Source organism: Saimiri boliviensis, chromosome 15 (assembly GCF_048565385.1).
Source record: "Saimiri boliviensis isolate mSaiBol1 chromosome 15, mSaiBol1.pri, whole genome shotgun sequence".
Classification (NCBI taxonomy): domain Eukaryota; kingdom Metazoa; phylum Chordata; class Mammalia; order Primates; family Cebidae; genus Saimiri; species Saimiri boliviensis.
The window spans coordinates 34,700,818-34,719,895 of NC_133463.1; the positions used below are offsets into that span (position 1 = coordinate 34,700,818).

General features: G+C 37.2%; 1 protein-coding gene across 7 annotated transcripts in view; it reads left to right on the top strand.

Annotated features, from left to right (window-relative positions):
• RUNX1T1 (RUNX1 partner transcriptional co-repressor 1) overlaps positions 1-19,078 on the top strand; it is a 147,948-nt gene that overhangs the window by 8,167 nt on the left and 120,703 nt on the right. Inside the window, exons 1-2 of one of the 7 annotated variants that reach the window (XM_074386876.1) lie at positions 39-187; positions 18,227-18,399. The exons of 3 other annotated variants lie outside the window; for them this stretch is intronic. In XM_074386876.1, coding sequence (XP_074242977.1) covers positions 18,312-18,399 — 88 coding nt within the window. In that variant the 5' untranslated portion in view covers positions 39-187; positions 18,227-18,311. Of the gene's footprint in view, positions 1-38; positions 18,400-19,078 lie in introns of those variants that run through there. 3 more of the 7 variants (XM_010349415.3, XM_074386875.1, XM_074386878.1) reach the window with 3 other exon arrangements.

Here is a 19,078-nt window from a genome sequence, read left to right on the forward strand (position 1 = left end):
CAGGAGAAGTGAAGATGTAACATGTTATCTGTCGCTCCTCTTAGCTGGCGGAGAGAATTTACATTTAAAGATTAGCAGAGTGAGAAAGAGAAATCTGCCTTTTGTTGTGCGGGGTGAGGAGGAGGCAACTACCCTGGCCTTGACGCTATCTCCCATCACCTCTGCTATCCAGACAGGACTCACAGAGGTGAGAATACCGGAGGGCCTTATCTTTAATTGGGTTTAGTTTTGCCAGTCTGAATAGGTTTAAAGAGACTTGATAAAGGGGGAACAATAGATTATTTATTGACTGGATGCTGAAGCCTTTAGATGAAGAAGGGAGAGACAAAGCTGCTTAACAACTTGATTAGTTCATTTTTATTTTAAGGTGAGACTGCCTCTCTTTTGGTGGAAGGAAGGGCTAGAGAACTTTGGTGCAATTTGGATGACTTATGATGTCTTTTTTCCTCTCCCCCAACAACCCCTTACCCTTCTTAGAACCATGCACCTACCTGATTTTAACAGGAGTTTTTTACCCCTTGCGTTTAGGAGTGATACACTGAGCAAAGCGGGTAAAGGCTTTGGGATTGACCATTAATGTTTGGTTTTGTGTGACTTGTTATAAATGCATGATGAATTGATGCTAACGGCACTTGATTGAGTAAGGGGAGCAAATGAAGCCTACTTTTAATATGGAATTAGTTAATTTTATAGTATGGCTCAACTCAAGCTACAGGAGAAAAAAAAATCACTCCAAGTCTGTTAGGTAGATTCGTATTTTGGATTTGAACCATGAAATCCTTTGCTTGGAGCTAGTTTTAAAAAAGAAGAAAAAATGTCTTATTGACTCACAAGTATTTGAAAACATTATAATATCAACTTTAGAAGGTTCTTAAAATGAAGAAAAGTAGAAAAAATGGTTGTTTTGCCTCCTACACATTGTCAAGATAGGTGTTTTCATAGATAGATAGATATGATCCAGTAACTAAAAGCCTAATTAAAATTTGTTTAAAGCCAGGGGGGCATGTTTCCTTGTTGACAGCAGCAGATCGATTGGGTAAGACAATAGAGTCCCATTATTTTACTTCCATTGACTGAACATATTGACATTTCAGGTTTGCTGTTGCCTCAGTGAGCATGATGAAACACTGAAATTCACAGACCAACTAGCCAGAGTGGCACATATATTACTGTATGTCATTTCTGCCTTCAGGTTACCTTATCACCCAGACAGAATGGGAAAGGACAGCCTGGAGTCTTTCAGAAAGGGTAGAGCACTTTTGGCTGAGAAGCTAGCAGATAGCATGTCTTAGGAACATCTTTAATTTTATTGAGAATTGGGTGTTACAGAGAACTACATGGAGCATGGTTAAAAATCTGAAAAGCTAGCCGTCGATCTTGCATATTTTATATAGAAGGATACCCACTTTCAAGATTTACCTTTACCTGGAGTTATTTACAGTGAGTGGTTGGTCACTATTTAGTTGACCAGTTTGTTGCATGGGTGACATTCTTTTTTTCCCTGTCTGGGGTACTGAAACGGCCAGGCACCTGCTAAATCTGTATCTGATAAAATAATGGGTAAGGTCCCTTCAAAAACAGGGTCTGACTCTGACTTTTTGTTTCCAGTTTTTTATTAGTGGGTGGAATACAAAGTGAGATATATGTATTTTACACTCATGTGCATACATAGACAATAACTTACATAGATAAATATGTGTATTTCAAGCAGAGACAGAGAAATACTAAGTATTTGTTATCTTGGTGCAATTTACCCTTTCACACATTTTGCATAGTCTTTAAATAGCAGAACTAGGCAGACATTGAGTGAAAGACATTTGAACAATACGGAAAGTGAATATGGAAAAAAAGAAAAAAAACAGAAGGGACTTAACATATTTTTATGTTAAAGAAATTTATGAAGATATAAATCTATTATGCCTATGACTTATACATGGCAATTGTTGCTATCCAGTAGGCAACTGATGCCCTTTACAGTGTTTAGAACAAAACTGGTCCTTTATACCATTTTCATGAAAATGTTAGGTTTCTATTTGATCAGCAGGTGCTGTTGAGATGAAAGCCATGTGTAAATTTTCAGAAGGCCAAAAGTGTCAATTCAGAAAAGGAAAGTGATAAGAGAAAATGCAATCAGTTTTCCTGTTTTCAATTTGTGCAGGATTTGAAGAGCTGTTTTGTTAAACTGCTACATCTGCTCCAATATGAATATTGAACTACTTCCACTAAAAATAACAACCTATAATTTGGAAGCTACTGCAGTCTTTTGTTAATGTGAGTGGGTTATTTAAAAACAAAAAAACAAAAAAATAAAAAAAAATTTTCTATTCTGACAATCTCTTGCCTAATGTGCATTTTCATTTGTTGGCACTTTTATCCTTAGCAGATAAATGATAGTATGCAATTAAGACCTCATTTTGTTTGACTATAAAAGAGATTTCCATAGGTGAAAATCCTGGTAATATAAAAAGGGTTCACACAAATCAAAATGTATTTTAAAATAACCTGTTTAAATACATATATTTAATATCAGATAGTTATTCCTTACATTTTCTAATACTACAATTTTTAACTTACTGCCGGACTGTTGTAACAAAGTTAACACTGTTCTTTGCATACTGAGCATTCTGGGATTTATTTCACCTTTAATATACCTGCAAATGTAAGTTTAAACTAATCAGGGATATTTTACCAACAGGGCTTTTAGAATAATCTTTTCCATGCTTAAATAAAATTATTAAATTATGCTTGAGTGCTTGCATACAAAAGCTTTAGCTTCTATAGTACTGCTAATCAAATAAGTTTTATGGACAGGGAAAGCACCACGTAGAGATAAATTGGATGCATTTTGCTAGTGGCATTTTTAGGAAAGACATGTTCTTTTAAAATGATTGAATTTTAATTAAAAAGGAAACTCTTAACATGTCTTAAATACTCATAATAAAAATAATACTGCATCTTTATAACAAGAAAGTGAATGGCAATGCTATCCATATAAAATATGGGCAGAGAATTAAAGTAGGAGGAAGACTGCTGACATTTGGATACGGTTCAATATTGACTCAACCCTGGATTGCAATTTGGTGGACTTGTGGCTATAGTAATTTGACCAGGGTGAGACCTGATCACTGCTGAGGATCAATTAGCTAAGTTTGTGGCTTCACATGTGAATTGCTAGACACACTCATCACAGATAAACCTTTCAAAATATTTCAAGAATGGATAAAGGGGAAGGCAGGCACAATGACACCTTCGCATGTTTGATATTAACAAATACAATGTTTCTTTAAAAACACCAACTCAAAACAAGAGGTACTTTGAAGAAGACAATTGAATGCGAGTATTTGCCATTACATGTATGGAACCAACCAAAGAAGAATGCTTTTAAGGAATGGAATTTCCAGTTTCAAGCCCAACAAACAGTTCAGTATGGCATGTTACGCTGGCATATCTTAAAGAGAGCTCAGCGTCATGCGGCTATTTCCCCTAATACAGCACCAGACTCTCTCACTTTTCTTAAGAAAAGATGCTGAATTGCATATCAGTATAAAAAGTTTATTCAGAGACATGATCCCATCACTTGGGATGTGATCGTCTAATGAGAGTTGTTTTTGAAGCCACAGGACCTTACGTGACACCAACAGGGGAGATTCCTGTGCGTCTTTTCAAAATGTTCATACTTGATGAAATCATGTGCAGGCTCTTACATCAGAACTACTGGTAAAGTAATGTCCCATGGTTGATGTTTAAAGTGTGAGACCCGCTTGGTCAAAATAGTTTGTCTACAACTACTAATGTTTTCAAGGACCAAGAGATACCAACTTAAAATATTCTGCTTTAATAGTTCTAATTGTGATTGTCTTTATAAAGTAATACATGAAGGAATAAAGCAGGCATTTGTTTTGGTAGGTTTCATATTGATCAAGGCCTCTAAAGCAAATCACTGTTTGGATGAATAGGACCTTTAGAATATAGAGTTTGTAGAAGAGGAATGCAGAGGGCACAAATGTGAAGTTTTCCCCTTGTGTCTCCAACAATCTAAGCACCTCTAAGTGCCTTGGGGAATGAGATTGACTGGGTTCATCAATCTTTTAACACCTGGGGCACAGACCACTTCTAAGTGTGCTCAGGGCTGCTACTTAGTTGCTGATCTTGGGAGAGGAGAGGAATTTATAAATACTAGAGACCTACTATGAGCCTGGCCTTAACCAACCTTCCCATACATTCTCATCACTGATTTTAAGTAAATGATTAACTAGTGTTTCACTTTCTTCCTTTCAAAGAACTCCAGCCCATTGCTATGAGACTCTGGCCATAGTTGCTCTTCTGGCTTGATCTTTTGCCCCAATTTAGAAATTTGAGTTTTCTTTGTATTCCCCAAATTAATAACCTACTTTGTGCCTGAGTTTTAGTAATTATTTAGGACCTTATTCTCGGAATAATTGGCTGCATATTCTCCTTATCGGCCATATCTACTCAGCCACTATTTTCTTTCAGTTACCCCTTTTTCCACTCTGCTTAGGAATCAGAGTTGGCTTCTACCTGACATAACATTGGACACTCCCAAGTGTGTGCCAATCAGTATTCTTCAAAACCACCTAATCCTGGCTTCTCTATTGCCAAATTCTGTTCCTGCATCAGAGTACCTTCATCCTATGCTGCACTGAGGCCATGAGGAATCAACCTATTATTTCTGTTGTTGTTATTGAACTTATCGAGTATGCTGGCATGATTTTCTGCCTAGTCCTTAGTTCTTGAGTCTTGTTCCTTCCTACATGGTCACTCCATTATATCTTGATCTCAGCATTTCCCAGTTGACCAGGTTCAACTTCCTGGTTACCTTTTTAGATAAGGGTAGAGGACTTGTACGCCACCTTTTACTCCTGGGGAAAAAAAGAGTTTGTAACTAGTTTTGTAGTGTAAAACTTTGTGTTAGGAAAAAAAAAAAAAGGACCTGGTGTCTATGTGCAGTCACTTGACTTATAGGCAAACAGGTTCCCTTTCTAGTTAAATCGATGACTTGTTGGGTGGCCTGGGGTGCATTCCAGCCCTCAGGCAAATTTCTCAGAAGACGAAGGGCAGACTTGGTTATTCTTAGGCTTCTCAACTCTCATGCACAAGTCTATGTGTGGTACTGAAAGTAGGCTTTGAGGCTTTCCCATGGTTAGGAAAGTGAAAAAAAAATCCTTTTTTTTTTTTTTTTTTTTTTAAATTCTGGGATTGAGGCGGGTGACACAATAAATCTTCATCTAACTGGGAAAGGGATCAGTGTGGAATGTTACTATCATTCCAGTCTTTTCCATCATAAGTAAGTGCCATTATGGACTAGGAAGCCATTCTTTGCATAGCCATCCTAAACCTTAGATGATTCTCTGAAATTGTAGTTTTATGATTCCTTTTTCAGAGGTGAATGATGTAGGAATAAATCTGTTTATGTAGTGAGGAGGGAACTAAAGATTTTGGGTCTTGTCCCAGGAGAATTGCCTTTATGCTTTTCCCTCATAGTTACAGGACAAGATGATGAACTCAGTGCTGGGGGGTAGAAGTGAGGGGCTAGAGGCTGAGCTGGATGGGGTTGGTTGTGTTTAGCAGGCATTCACCATACCCCCTTGTCTTAAAGTTTGAACCCACTTCACTTCAGAAATTTAGAAAACGACCTTTAAGCCTTTTTTTTTTTTTTTTTTTGAGAGAACCTGGTAGCAATTTATTTAATTGAACATGGGCACAATGATCATCTGGCTGAGAATTAGATCTCAAGAAAGTCTGAAAAATTATCTTTTTGTCTGAAGCAATAGTTTGCCACTGCTTGTAAAATAATTAAACAATTCAGTTATTACCTATTTTGTACTTTTCTTTAGTTTGTATAACTGATGTAGGTGATTTAAATATATACATTATTAGAGATTTGATTCTAAGTTGGGTCGTTATAAATAGTAAACCTAAGCTAGGGTTTCTTTTGAACTTAAGAGTTACTGGCATTCTTCTGGTTTCATCAAGGTGACCACTTCCTCATCATCCAAAATGACCATGGAAATTTGCTATTTACTAGGATGTCGGGGATTGGTTTCACTGGGAAGTAATATTATTTTCATCTGTCTTAGAAATGGATGCCACAGGAAGCACTGTTGCTTCCTAGGCTGTAGAAAATTTTTGCATTGGTATTCAGAGTTCAGTGGGAAGTCAAATAGAAGTTCTTTGCTACAAAAGAGAATATCTTAAAGTATATATATGATGAACTCTTAGTTGGTGCCTAACTGGACTGAATATTATGTCAGAGAAATATTAGAGAAGATATTAGCAGGAGTAATGGTAATTTGTCTAAAGAAGTTCAAGAGATGGGTGGCCACTAATAATATGAGGGGAAACAATGTCAGAGCAGTGATGAGCTAGACATGGCCATGTGATAAGATAATTAGAGCACTATGAGAGAGAACTAGCTGTGAGGTATTATTATAAAGAGTATCTGGAAGGACTCTTCTGCTAGACTTTTTGGACAATCCACCTAGTAATACTTAGCAAGGAGACCAGAGCCTAATATTGGGAAAACAGATCAGTAATGGTACCTAAAAGGGTTGGCACAGATCATGGTGCCAGGGAAATAGCACAGCAGTATTGTGGAGACCATTTCAAACGCACATTGGCAAGTGGAACATCAGAAACTAGGAAGTCATCCCCACTGGTTATAAGCATGGTACAAGCTGTGCTTTAAATGCAGTCCTGGGAAGTTGATTAGATTAGCTGATTAAAACTAGAAGTACTATACCCCTTTCCCTAACCTCAAGATACAGGGGCATGTGAACTGTAAGACAGGTCATGGAAGACTAATAGTTTATTTTCTGAATCTATGCATATGTTATGTACACAGTGATGAGCAAACACAGCTGGGAAGAACAGCAGATGATACTGGGACTGGAACTGGGTGTTTATCAGGCTGACATAGTAATCCTCCTTTCCTGTGAAAGTGTTCTTTTTAAGTGGCTGTTAGGATTCTGTAACTTTTATCATGTGTCACATAAGCAGTGTCCTTTACTCTCCAGCCCCTTTGCCCACCTGTCACACATTTTCATTCTCAGCTCCAGCTAGATTTATTTAGAAATGAGATCCACATTCGACATCGGATGAGAAACAAATGTGGACAATGAATTCTCATCCTTTTGTTTAAATAAAGGTAGGTAGATCAGTTCATGTCTAAAGGAAGAGTTAATGTGATCAGTCTCCATTGATGTGCCTAAGATTTGAGTTGGCTCAAGAGAGCAGGTATAAAATATTGGAGGAAAATATAGGTGAGGAGCAATAAAATAAACAACCCATTAAACCTGATTTGACTTATTTATAAAGAAAGTCACATGCTGTTTTGGTAGCCATGGTAAAGGTGCCTTTTACAGCATCTGATAGGAAGTAAAATGTTTACTCTTGGGAGTGAATCTGAAGTACATGGATAAATAGTAAACATCTTCTATGTATAAAGCTGTGTGCTAGGTGTAGGCACAAGCAGGTAGTCGGCTCAGTTCCCACTGAATGATAAACTCACTGAGGACAATTAAATAGCTAAAAAGATGGTGAAGCTTGATCAGTTACCAATTAAATGGTACAGCAAGTGAGATTTTAGAGGCAGGCATGAATTGGAATTTAAGCTTGTCTTGAGACAGGTAGGATTCATTAAGGCAAAGTTATTGTAATAGGATTGTGGTAAGTTATACGGTTAGGAATAGGGAGTGTAGAAGCCTAGATGTGGAAAAGACCTTTGGAGGAGTTTTTGGGTGGAGTAGGGATGGAGAGAGAATAAATTAATAATGTGGCTGCAGCAAAAAGGGCCCTTGAGTGATGAGTGGGAAGTAACAGCAGAAAGATCAAAAATGTCTTGAATATCAAGCATTTTGATTTAATCTTCAACTTTGGAATTCACCAGAGGTGAAATAGATCTTCATAAAACCAAGGTTAAAATAAAAATTGTGTAACAGTTGTGTTTGTAAAGAGTTGGTCTTCATGTGAGGAGTCAGATGGACTGGAGGCAGGGATAGGCTGGAGGCCCAGGCCAGGCAGAAAGCTTGTTGCTGTAGTTTAGGTTTTAGGTATTGCAGAAGGATGACCAAGGTTGGGTTTGTGGGATGTGAGAAGGAAGAGGCAGGGGCAGGAGGTATTGCAAAGGAAAAATAATTAGTACTTGCATAGAGTGGTGGATTTAGAGAGGGGGAAGTTATTAATACCAACGTGGATTTGCTATCAAGTGCTCTTAACTTGCCAGAAACTGGGAATCACTTCAGGTGTTTGTTTAGGGGCAGCTCTGCTACCCTACCCCAGACACATAGAATGACAGCTTCTAGAGGGAGCCTCAGAATCCGTTTGCAGACTTTGGGCCCAGGGCTTCTGGTGGTCCCAGCTGCCTTTGGGAGATGGTGACAGGACTCTCAAGTGGTGGGTGTTTCTTAAAATGTGGTTGTTACATAAAGGATCTGTTATTTACTGCTTTAGGACTTGGCTCCCTCATGTGTTTTGGCTCTTTCCATGGATTTCAAACTGTTCTCTGAGTTTCTCTTTTGCAGGTGCCCTTGGGCCTTGTGCGAGACACAAAGTGGTCAGGTGGGCTGGGTTCTGGGACCCTTTACTTCCCATTTGACCAGAGCAGCTTACTTTATACATTTCAAATATTGGATTTTTGTATGTAGAATAATTTATAAAATGTCATTTAATTCTAACATGATAAGAAGGAGAGAAGGTAGAGATGACAGCATGTAGAGTTAAGGAGTAGCTGTTGAAAGCAGTGCTTGTAAACCAGCAGGCCTCAGATCCTGGGCTCAGTACGCTTGGGGGAAGAGGGAGCATGGTTATCTAAAGGTGCCTTTGAACCTAGATTCATTTGTTCAGTACCCCAAGCAGTGTCTGTAGACCAAACACTTTTTCACGTAATGACATTTTCAAATCTACTTTAAATGAAAAGAACAAAATAATGCATTAAAATCTGAGTTTAATAGAAATGTCTATCCATTTTACAATCAACAGATAGTAAACTAAATACTATCATGCGCTCAGCCATACCTTTTTATTTCAAAATCGAGGAGTTGTTTTGGAAAAGTAAAGAATTTCTTTAACATGTTAAAGAGCTTTAAGTCCTTATTACTCACTCTTAGTTGTCCCCTATTTGAGAGATTTTATTATTGAAAGAAACAACAAAATAACTACCTGGGTGAGGACTTTTAGGATATGGTTCATTAAGATGTTATTTCAAGGTCTTTATCTTGTTTTGTGTGATAACATTTAATTTAAAAACATGCTGGCAATTCTTTCTATTTTTTGAACTTTAACCATATTTGTATTTTGTCATTTTGTTCTAAAATCTGTCAGAATTGGATTTTTTAAGATTTTTCTCCTTCTGTAGTGAATTACGCTTGATAAAAATTAATCATTGGCAGTCAAAAAAGAATTTCAACATAGAAATCAATTTTTTTTAAAAAAGAGTGAGACATTTATATGTGTTGATACAGAATTGTTCCTGAGATATATCATTAAATGAGCAAAGCAGGGAGCCGAAGAATGTCTGTAGAATGCTACACTTGTACAAAAGCATAGAATTCTACTTGTGCGAGTATATACAAGAGTCTGACAATAGTGCTTGCTGTTAAGGAAGAAAGTAGGGCCAGGAAGTGGTGGTGGAAGGAGCTTTTTTGCTGTATGTCCTTTCTTAATCTGAGTCATTTTGCAAATCTTGTTCCTGTATCACCCAGGTTGACTGGTCTGGTACTCTGCCCTTCCAGGAGGAAGTGACGCTGCTCTTCTCTGCCAGAGGGCAGTCAAGAATAGTGGTGAAGAGACCTAACCCCCAAGTGCTTTACCACTTACCTCCTTTAGCTACCATTTTCATCTAGAAATAATTCTCATCTGGATAATAATGGCATGGCCTCATAGGATGGTCATAAGGATGATATGGTATGTGTGAAGCACAATCTTCAGTAAAGGCTTGCTTTTTCTTGGCATCTTACTTGATGACTATGGAACTGTTCATCACGTTCTTCTATAAAACCTCAGTAGTCTTTCTTTGGCTGCTTCTTCCTTCAGTAAATACTTAATAGAGAATCTGGCCCTGATAGACCCTGGTGGGTATGAGGATGTTGAAGACAAATGATGCCCTGCTTTGCCAGGCCTTTCCCGTACCTTTCTCTCTCAGCCTTCTCCAAGACCATGGGTTGCTTCATGTTTGGACACCTAAGTTCTTTCTGCAGGGAAGCCAAGCTTGGCTCACTTTGTCCTCTCCTAAGCCTCTGGTGACACTTTCCTCTCTAAAGCCTTCATGACCCTTCTTCCCCAAAGGTCTGCTATCATCCATGAAATTCAGACTTCTCTGCTGGTTTGTAAGCCTCTTGAAAGTGGGAGTCTGGAACAGTTGGGGCACTTTTTGATGCTTTGTTAAATAATTATTGAGAACTCATGCCTGAACTCAAGTGATTTACTTAAAACTATTCTGAAACATTTCACTGCTGAGGCTAAAGTGAAATCTTTGGTTCCAATAGCATGTTTTTTTTCTCAGCCTCTTTTCACCTTGGGTCACTTTCATTGTGTTCTCTTGTCATAGAATGCACAATTCATTGCTGTCATATTTTGGCTTGTAAGTTTTGACAACTGAAAAGAAATATAATAAAATAAAATGAGTGAGAACATGTGGTGTTTTGTTTTCTGTTCCTGTGTTAGTTTGCTGAGAATGATGGTTTCTAGCTTCATCCATGTCACTGCAAAGGACTCTAACTCTTCTTTACAGCTACATAATATTCCATGGTATATATGTGCCATATTTTCTTTATCCAGTCTAACACTGATGGGCATTTGGGTTTGTTTTAAGTCTTTGCTATTGTGAATAGTGCTGCATTACACATACGTGTGCATGTGTCTGAATAGTAGAATGATTTATAATCTTCTGGGAGTATTTTCAGTAATGGGATTGTTGGGTCAAATGGTATTTCTGGTTCTAGATCCTTGTGGAATCACCACACTGTCTTCCACGATGGTTGAACTAATTTATACTCCCACCAACAGTGTAAAAGCATTCCTGTTTCTCCACATGCTCTCCATCATCTGTTGTTTCCTGACTATTTAATGTTCACCATTCTAACTGGTGTGAAATGGTATTTCAATGTGGTTTCGATTTGCATTTCTCTAACGACCAGTGATGATGGATGAGCTTTTTTTAATATGTTTGTTGACTGCATAAATGTCTTTTTTTTTTTTTTTGAGAAGTGTCTGTTTATATCTTTCACCCACTTTTTGATGTAAATGTTGGTTCGTTTCTTGCAAATTTGTTTAATTTCCTTGTAGATCCTAGATATTAGCTCTTTGTCAGATGGATAGATTGCAAAAATATTTTCCCATTCTGTAGGCTGCCTGTTCACTCTGATGTTAGTTTCTTCACTGTGCAGAAGCTCTTTAATTAGATCCCATTTGCTAATTTTGGCTTTTGCTATTGCTTTTGGAGAACACCCCCTCTTCAGGCAAATTATGAAGTAGTCATGCCTGGATCTTCATAGATGCACACTGTAACTTTTAATTTTGTTTTCTAACCCTGAAGTTCATTAATGGGCTTTAATAAAGGATGAGCTTCTTGAAATTGTAAGCAAAATTTTGTGTATATGGACATTTTTATGAGATGGAACAATTTCTTTGATCAAGGGTCCAAGCAAAGCTAAAGATCATTGTAGTAGTTTCCAGATTTTCTCTACCAGGTTCCCTCAGGTTGTCTCTTAGTTGCCAGGGTCTCCTCTTCTCTTCCTCTGGAAACCCATAGCTGCTTTCTGGGCAGATCCCCAGGCTGAGCGCGCCCCCTCCAGGACCCTTCCCACCACATTCCTCCCCATCCAGTCTGGTCTTTTCTCTGACATTGTGTGGGATTCCAGCTGCTCTACTGCCTCATGAACCAGCTTCGCAACCACAGTTGGTACTGAACAGTGAGGCAGGTCCATCTCAGCCTGAGATGCCCTGGCTCAGAATGCAGAAGTGGTAAAGAGTCTCACTGTTTTTTCTTCAGGTAACATTTTTATTTGAAGAGAGTTTCGGAAGTACAGCCTTCAGTTTCTTAATGCAAGTGACTAGACAATTTTAGACAGCCGTGTGGGGCCTCAAGGGAGGCTTTGATGGAGTGAGGTTTCCATATTGTCTTAATGTCAACTTGCCATGAGCTTATTTTGTAAGTCACTCTTAGAGATCTACTCTCTTGCCCAAAATGGCCCTGCGTATATGAGGGGACAAGGTCTGAACCTAGATTTTCTTCAAGGCTTTACTATTCCAGGGCTTACTGCTATCCTGGAATTCTTCAAACCCTACCATGAAGGAATTTTCTCCATGAACAGGGTCAGCCACACCAAGTGCCGGAGGGAATTATATTAAAGTACAAATGGAAAACGATCAAACCCTTTCACTGCACTTAGAAAAGTTACTGTTTAGAGTACAAAAATACCATTCCTTTCCAAGTTTCTGAGAGACAGAGACAAAGGGAGGGAGGAAGAGAGGAAAGGTGGGGCAGGGGGGAGAGAGGGAAAGAGAGAGAGAAGAAAGAGAGAGGTGTCAGCTAATAGGAACAGCAGAAGCCAGGCCATGCTTGCAGCTGGACAGTTGTAGCCTCCTGAGATGTGTGACCATCAACCATGAATGCAGGTATTTCCAAAGTCCCATTTTTTTTTTTCTCCCAAGTGGAAATTGCCGGCATGGAAGAAATGCCTTTATTTGGAGAAAACAGTCTTTGCAAATGATTCTTGTTCTCTCTTCTCTTATTCCCTAGAAGAGTTCTTCACAGATGAAATTAGATAAGAAAACACACACACACACACACACACACACACACACACAGAGTACCTTAGTTTGTGTATATGTGTATGGTTTTTTTTTCTGTCACTCCAAAATGTTTTAGGGCCTGCAGCTTAATTCCACATATTTTGCTTTGTTGACTGATCCTAAGTATTTTGTTTTTATCACTAATAGTGCAGTAATTACTTTCAGAAAGAAAAAGATTATGTTTATACTGATATTATTGAGTAGTGACCTTTGCCTTCATTTATTTCATATTTATTTAAATTAAAAGAGGAACTATCTCCTTTCTAGTATCAGATAATAGTAACTGAGCACATTGGATGAAACAGTACTTGCACTGGGAGCACTAAGGCACTTTACAAGTACTATCTCCTCACATCATCCTGGTAAGTTAGGTGTTATTATCTTACTTGGGAGATTTAAATCTGAAGCTTAGAGAGGTTAAGTGACTTGTCCAAGGTCAAATAGCTGATAAGTAAGTGTAGGAACTGAGGTTCCAGTCCAGCCAGAGTGTGCATGCAGTTGGCTTCTAAATAGCATGTGTATGCCGTAGTCATTTATAACACTTTAGTTTTTGAAAAGTTATATCTGCAACAGAGAAGACATTTAGGAGCTTCCTACCATTTAAAATTGCCTGGTTTGTTAACTCACTTGTCATATTGCATTGCTGATACTCAGTTGGTTGCCTCCCTTCTGATTAATTTGTTCTTTAAAAAAAATTGTAGGATTTTGAAATAATGTCTTATCACAAGAGAAAAGGACTCGAAGAAAGACCAGATTGTATTCCATTATCATTTATTCCCTGTTTACTCAGCCAATATTTAGTGAACATCTTTTGTGTGCCAGGCACTGTGCTTAGTACTGTGTATGAGCATTGTTGAATAAACATGGCGACGCTCTTGCAGCCCTGCCAGTGGAATGAGTAGAGTGCATCAATGTAGGGTCCAAAGGTGTAAGAAATTAAGATGGGATCTCATTTTTACAACAGCTGACACACCCAATTACAAGATAACTCAATGCATAAAAAGCTGCCAGAGTGCACTTACGCCTTAATGGCTGTATGGACTGTGCTGTGGTTCCCAGTCACAGTGTCCTGCTGCTCAGTGTGAGACAAAGGGCTGGCCTCATAGCCGTGGATGCCCTGAGTGATTTCCATGCTGGCCTGTCTCTCTGTACAGCACCAGTGGGAATGAGTTTTTGTGAACAGTAACTGGCAGGTAAAGGGTTCCAGAGCCTGATATAGACCCAAAGTGCTGTAGTATAAAGAAGAGAAGAAGATCACAGGCTCCGGAAGTAGCCAGGGAAAGGTTTGCAAAAGTCATGGGGATTGAATTGGGCCTTTGTGGCATGTCACTGGGTGGGATTTGTTTGTTTTTCTTTTTATTTGGCCCACTACTGTGTTCCTAGTCCAGTTCCAAATGTGGAGGATATAGTAATGAGCACCCCAGATCAGACCCTAGCTCTTACAGATCTTGCAGTTTGGGGTGGGGAGAGAGAAGGATAAAAAAGTTACTAAGATTATTTCATGTGGTGTTAAGTGTAGTTAAGACAATTAAGAAACACTGTTAGAATGATGTGGTGGGCGGGGGACATGGTAGTGGGACTTTATTTCAAATGGTTGGGAAAAGCATCTTTGAGGCGGTGACTCTTGAACTGAAGCCTGAGGGTTGAGGAAGAACTGGCCGTGCAGCGAGGAGTCTATGGGAAGAGCCATGAAGTCAGTGAACACAGCCAGGAGCATGAGAGGAAGCATTCCATCAGGGAGTTTATTCAGCCAGAGAAGAGCTGCACTCTGGAAGGGCGTGGTTGCAGTGGAGGCTGAATACTGTAGATGAGTGCCAAGTGACGGAGGGTCTTGTATGTGGGATTAGGCAAGAATAAGGACTGTGTGTTTCTCTGCGTGGATCTAGGAGATGAGTAGTTAGAAGAGAGAGGGAGAATCTGGATGAATGTATGCATGGAAGCTTAAGGAAACTTGTGAAACTAAGACAATGACATTTAGTTCATGTGGCCTATGATGAGGGGTACCCAAGTCACACAGTGTCTCAGTTGCTTCCTGTTGGAAGTTGAATATAGTCCTGAAGTGAGGCATACATGGTGCTTTGTTGACTACTCCTTCAAATTAGAGGGACACAGAATTGCCTGCAAAGAAATGGTGAAGCTTTGACAAAGGTAAGCTACAATCCAATGCCAGAAACTGTACTTACCAAGGTAATGTTTCCTAAGTCAGATATAATATAACAGGCTCTTTTTGTGGTGATTCTCCTTGGAAATAAAAACAAATAGTATATTTGTTCATGTAAAGGAATGGCCTTTATACTATAAAACGTTTCTATGAAGGAAATAAAAACAGAGTTAGACTTAAGGTTTGATTCAACTCAGGTTGATAGATAAAAAGAGGCGTGTTTAAATGTTCATTTTTGGAATAACCATATATCATTTACTAAAGGAAAAAAATGCCCCAAATGTTGATAGAATTCTCTAGAGAAATGTGTTTAGGCAGAAAGGATTCCTGGCAGTGATTGAGAAATACAGTAATGGGGAACTGCACTTGATCTCTTTTGAGGTTGATTCTGATGTGTGTAGTCTTTACATCCTATTAAATTTTTGAAAGATAAACTGATACAAGAATGATTTGCCAAGGCCATATGAGGTTAACTGAATTCAAATAGAAGGTTCTCTCAAGTTATTGCATTCCTTAGAAAATAAATACATTGCGCATATGGTTAAGATTGATCAAAAAAGTATTCTGTATGCCAGTGATTACATTCCCATCTGTGATTAAGGTTTTCTGTCTGCATCTGGTTTTCACATTATATTTCTGTAACAAGAATCCTTTATATAGCAGAGTTCACTTTCTGTATTTTCTATTAGCTGCAGCTTGAACTACTGCACGGATCGCAGATTTACACATGTGGTTTTCATTACTTCATACCATTGAGAAAAAGTAATATTTGTTTGGGAATGTATGTTTTCCACAATTTCCATGGTAATACAACATGTTGAGCCTTTTAAATAACACTTGTAGAACTACAAATTGTTTGAGGCATTCTGCTCTTGGTAGAGCTTAGCTTTTAAACTTTTCTCAGTGTGTTCCCCTCATAATGAGGTTTTACAAATTTGAGGGCTGAGCATCCATTCTGAACAAAGCAATTATTAAAGATAGAATTCTTATTATCATTTCCATGTGACAGACTTCAGTGTGAAATAGGTATCAGGAATACCTGAACATTGCACTTATTACCATTATTTATTTTATTATTATCTCATGTTGGAAGAGCATTTAATGTGTTGGAGATATGAAACACAAATGTCACACTCCGGTCATTATTCTGAAAACTCCAAAGATTAGCTTTTTTTTGAGTGATTCTGTTAATTGTGATATATTGTTTCACATATAAAATAGTTAAGTGGGTAAAACCCTCATAGTTAACTTTAGATTTACATTGTATGTTGTTTGAAAGTATATTTGTATACTGTGTTAACATTTAACAATTTATAAATATGTACATTTAAAATATTTTGTTATGTTCCTGCCAAAATTTTCTTCATTCACTTCAGAAAACTCTGATAGTCACTACAAGTGAAGGTAAAAAATAAACCAGTATCTTTCACATTGAGAGATCATTTTTATTTGAGAAATTTGTCCTAAAGGAAGTTTATCACATGGTAATTTTATGTGCCTCAAAACGAAGATTCACTACACCATTTTTGTTAATAAACCCAGACTTTGTTCTGGTATTTAGCAGTCATGAGAAGGAAGAAATAGACTTAGACTCTAGGGGATTTGTGTATGTTTTGCCTGGTTCATTTGTTCAGTAGAGATTGTTAACTATGGCTCGTACAGGGGGATGATCCACTTTTGTCAGGCTCTCTAATGGCCTTTGTTGATGGTTGCTGAAGCACAAAATATATATTATGATTGAATCCAAGAAGAGTATACGTTTTCTTTTTTCCCAATATTTGTTTAATTTCTCTCTATAAAATGTTCTTTACCTTTGTACAGAAAAATTGGAAATAACAGAATTGTGCAGAAAAATTACCCGTATTTCAGTCTTCCAGAAATAATCATATTTAACATCTATGTGTATTTACTTCCAGTCTTCCCTGTGTGTGCACCCCTCCCCCACTCCACTATTTGAATACTTCCATAATCTATATGTGTACATATATTTATATATCTTGGTTATATTATGAAAATTTTTTGCTTTACCATTCGTTAATAAAATTAATAGTATTCATAGTAAGCTAAATGTTTCCAAGATCTAGCTGATTGTCTTTAATGATCTTTGCTGACTGCAAGGCAATTCCCATCTAAGAAATATCTAGTAATGTATTTTAATTAATTAGTACTTATTTACTTTTTTAACCTCAAATAAGTAGAAGAAACAACTGATTGCATCACAAAAGAATCATAATGTGGCACATAAACTACATCAATTTTTTTAAATGTAGAATCTGCTTGTTTTATTTACATCAAAATATGTTCACCAATTTTAATTTCTAGGAGGTAATTGGGTCTAAAAAAATAATAGCAACAGCCTTAGTAATTAATTCCTTTTGAGACTGCTTTTATAAATCTTTCTTCCCTTGTATTTATTGAGTTCCTACCTTATATGTGTATGATTGTACTAGACTCTTATATTTCCTAGTTTGTAAGAATAAAATAGCAATACTTTTCTATTCATAGTTGTGATAGTAGTGGTAGCATTATTAATCATAGTAGATGAGTAATAGACACTCAATAAATACTTGTGATTGAACAAATTCTAAATTTGTCAAATATAGCCAGAAAATGGGAAAATTTGTATTATTAAAAGGAAGAAAAGAAAAGTGTAGAAATTTGTTGATTTGGTAAAATAATTCAACAATATTTGCTTTATTAATATTTTTAAACTATTACATAAGTATTATTCTTCACTGTTGTTTTAAACTATGTGAGCTAAAATGGCATTACTGAAATTTCAGAACAATGAAACAATATTTGAACAATGAAACAAACCACTTTGTTTTGAAACAGGATTAACTTGTATGTAAAATTCCATTTAAAAAGTCTAAATTTTTTCCTGAAGAAAACATAATATCTGACAGATTTTTTATTTATTTTTTTTTTGAAACAGGTAAAATATAACATTCTATTAATGTATTGATATACATATCTTTAAAACCAATTTAAGAAAAGAGCTTTCAGGTTCAGTTTGTATCAAGCTTTGAGTCACATGATTGGAAAATTAAGTCCTTTAGAAAATGTCATTATAGGAACTGAGACAATGGGGATTGTTTTGGATTCTTCTAAAATTTAGAAGAGCTTGTATCTGTGTGTGTGTGTGTGTGTTTTTAAAAACAAAACTGGCCTAGTGTTATCATGTAAACAGATGAGTATGATACTTCAGACTGGTTGTGATATATGCATTTTTTTTCCCTTTGTTGTCGTCAATAGAAAAGATTGATCTCTGGGCTGGTGAACATAATCTCTGTCCCAGTCAGAAAAGGAGAGAGGAAATTAGCAGAGCGATTGGTGGAGAATGATATCTGTCAAAAGAAACACTTGGAGAGCACTGAGTTTAGTAATAGGTGACTGCCGGAAAAAAGGGAACTTTGAATATTGTCAAGGTAAGGAACAGACAAATATTTTGATTTTTGTAATTTACTTATGTGCCAGAAAAATCCATCTATTTTTTTTGATAAATTATAATTGTAAAGATTTTCTTTTTTTCCTTCCTTCTTCTAGTGCCTGTTGTATTATATGTTTTAAACATTTGTTTTTGAAATCTTTGGGTGTGGGGATTGGGTGGAGATCAATCTGGTGGTGGGAACCCTGTTTCATAGCTTTGGGTCTGAATATATCAAATGATCAAGTACCAAATTTTTTCACCCTCTTCTTGTTGCAGTGCTTCTTGCCATGTTTCATAATACATCTGTTATAAGCTAAGCAATACTTGGAGTTAAAGAGTAAAAGCTATGCCACGATTTCTGTGTTTATTGTAACGAGGAGATGGTGTTTTCTGAAACAGTTTGTTGACTAAATAGGCAAAAAAAGTGCCTTTCAGTTTATTATTTCTTCTGATGTGTTTGGATTTTTAAAAAACTTTCAGGCAAATGTCACTCCCTAAGCAGAGTTCATTCCATAGACACATTAAAAAAAAAGGTGATATCTAAATTTAGGAAAACAGCAAATATAAACTAAGTATTGCCATTTGGCAAGAGACTTCTTAAAGTCTGCAATATTTGAAAATTCAAGGAAGCCCTGAATTATGAGAGAGAGTTCACATCTCCTGTAGCCAGCTCTGTT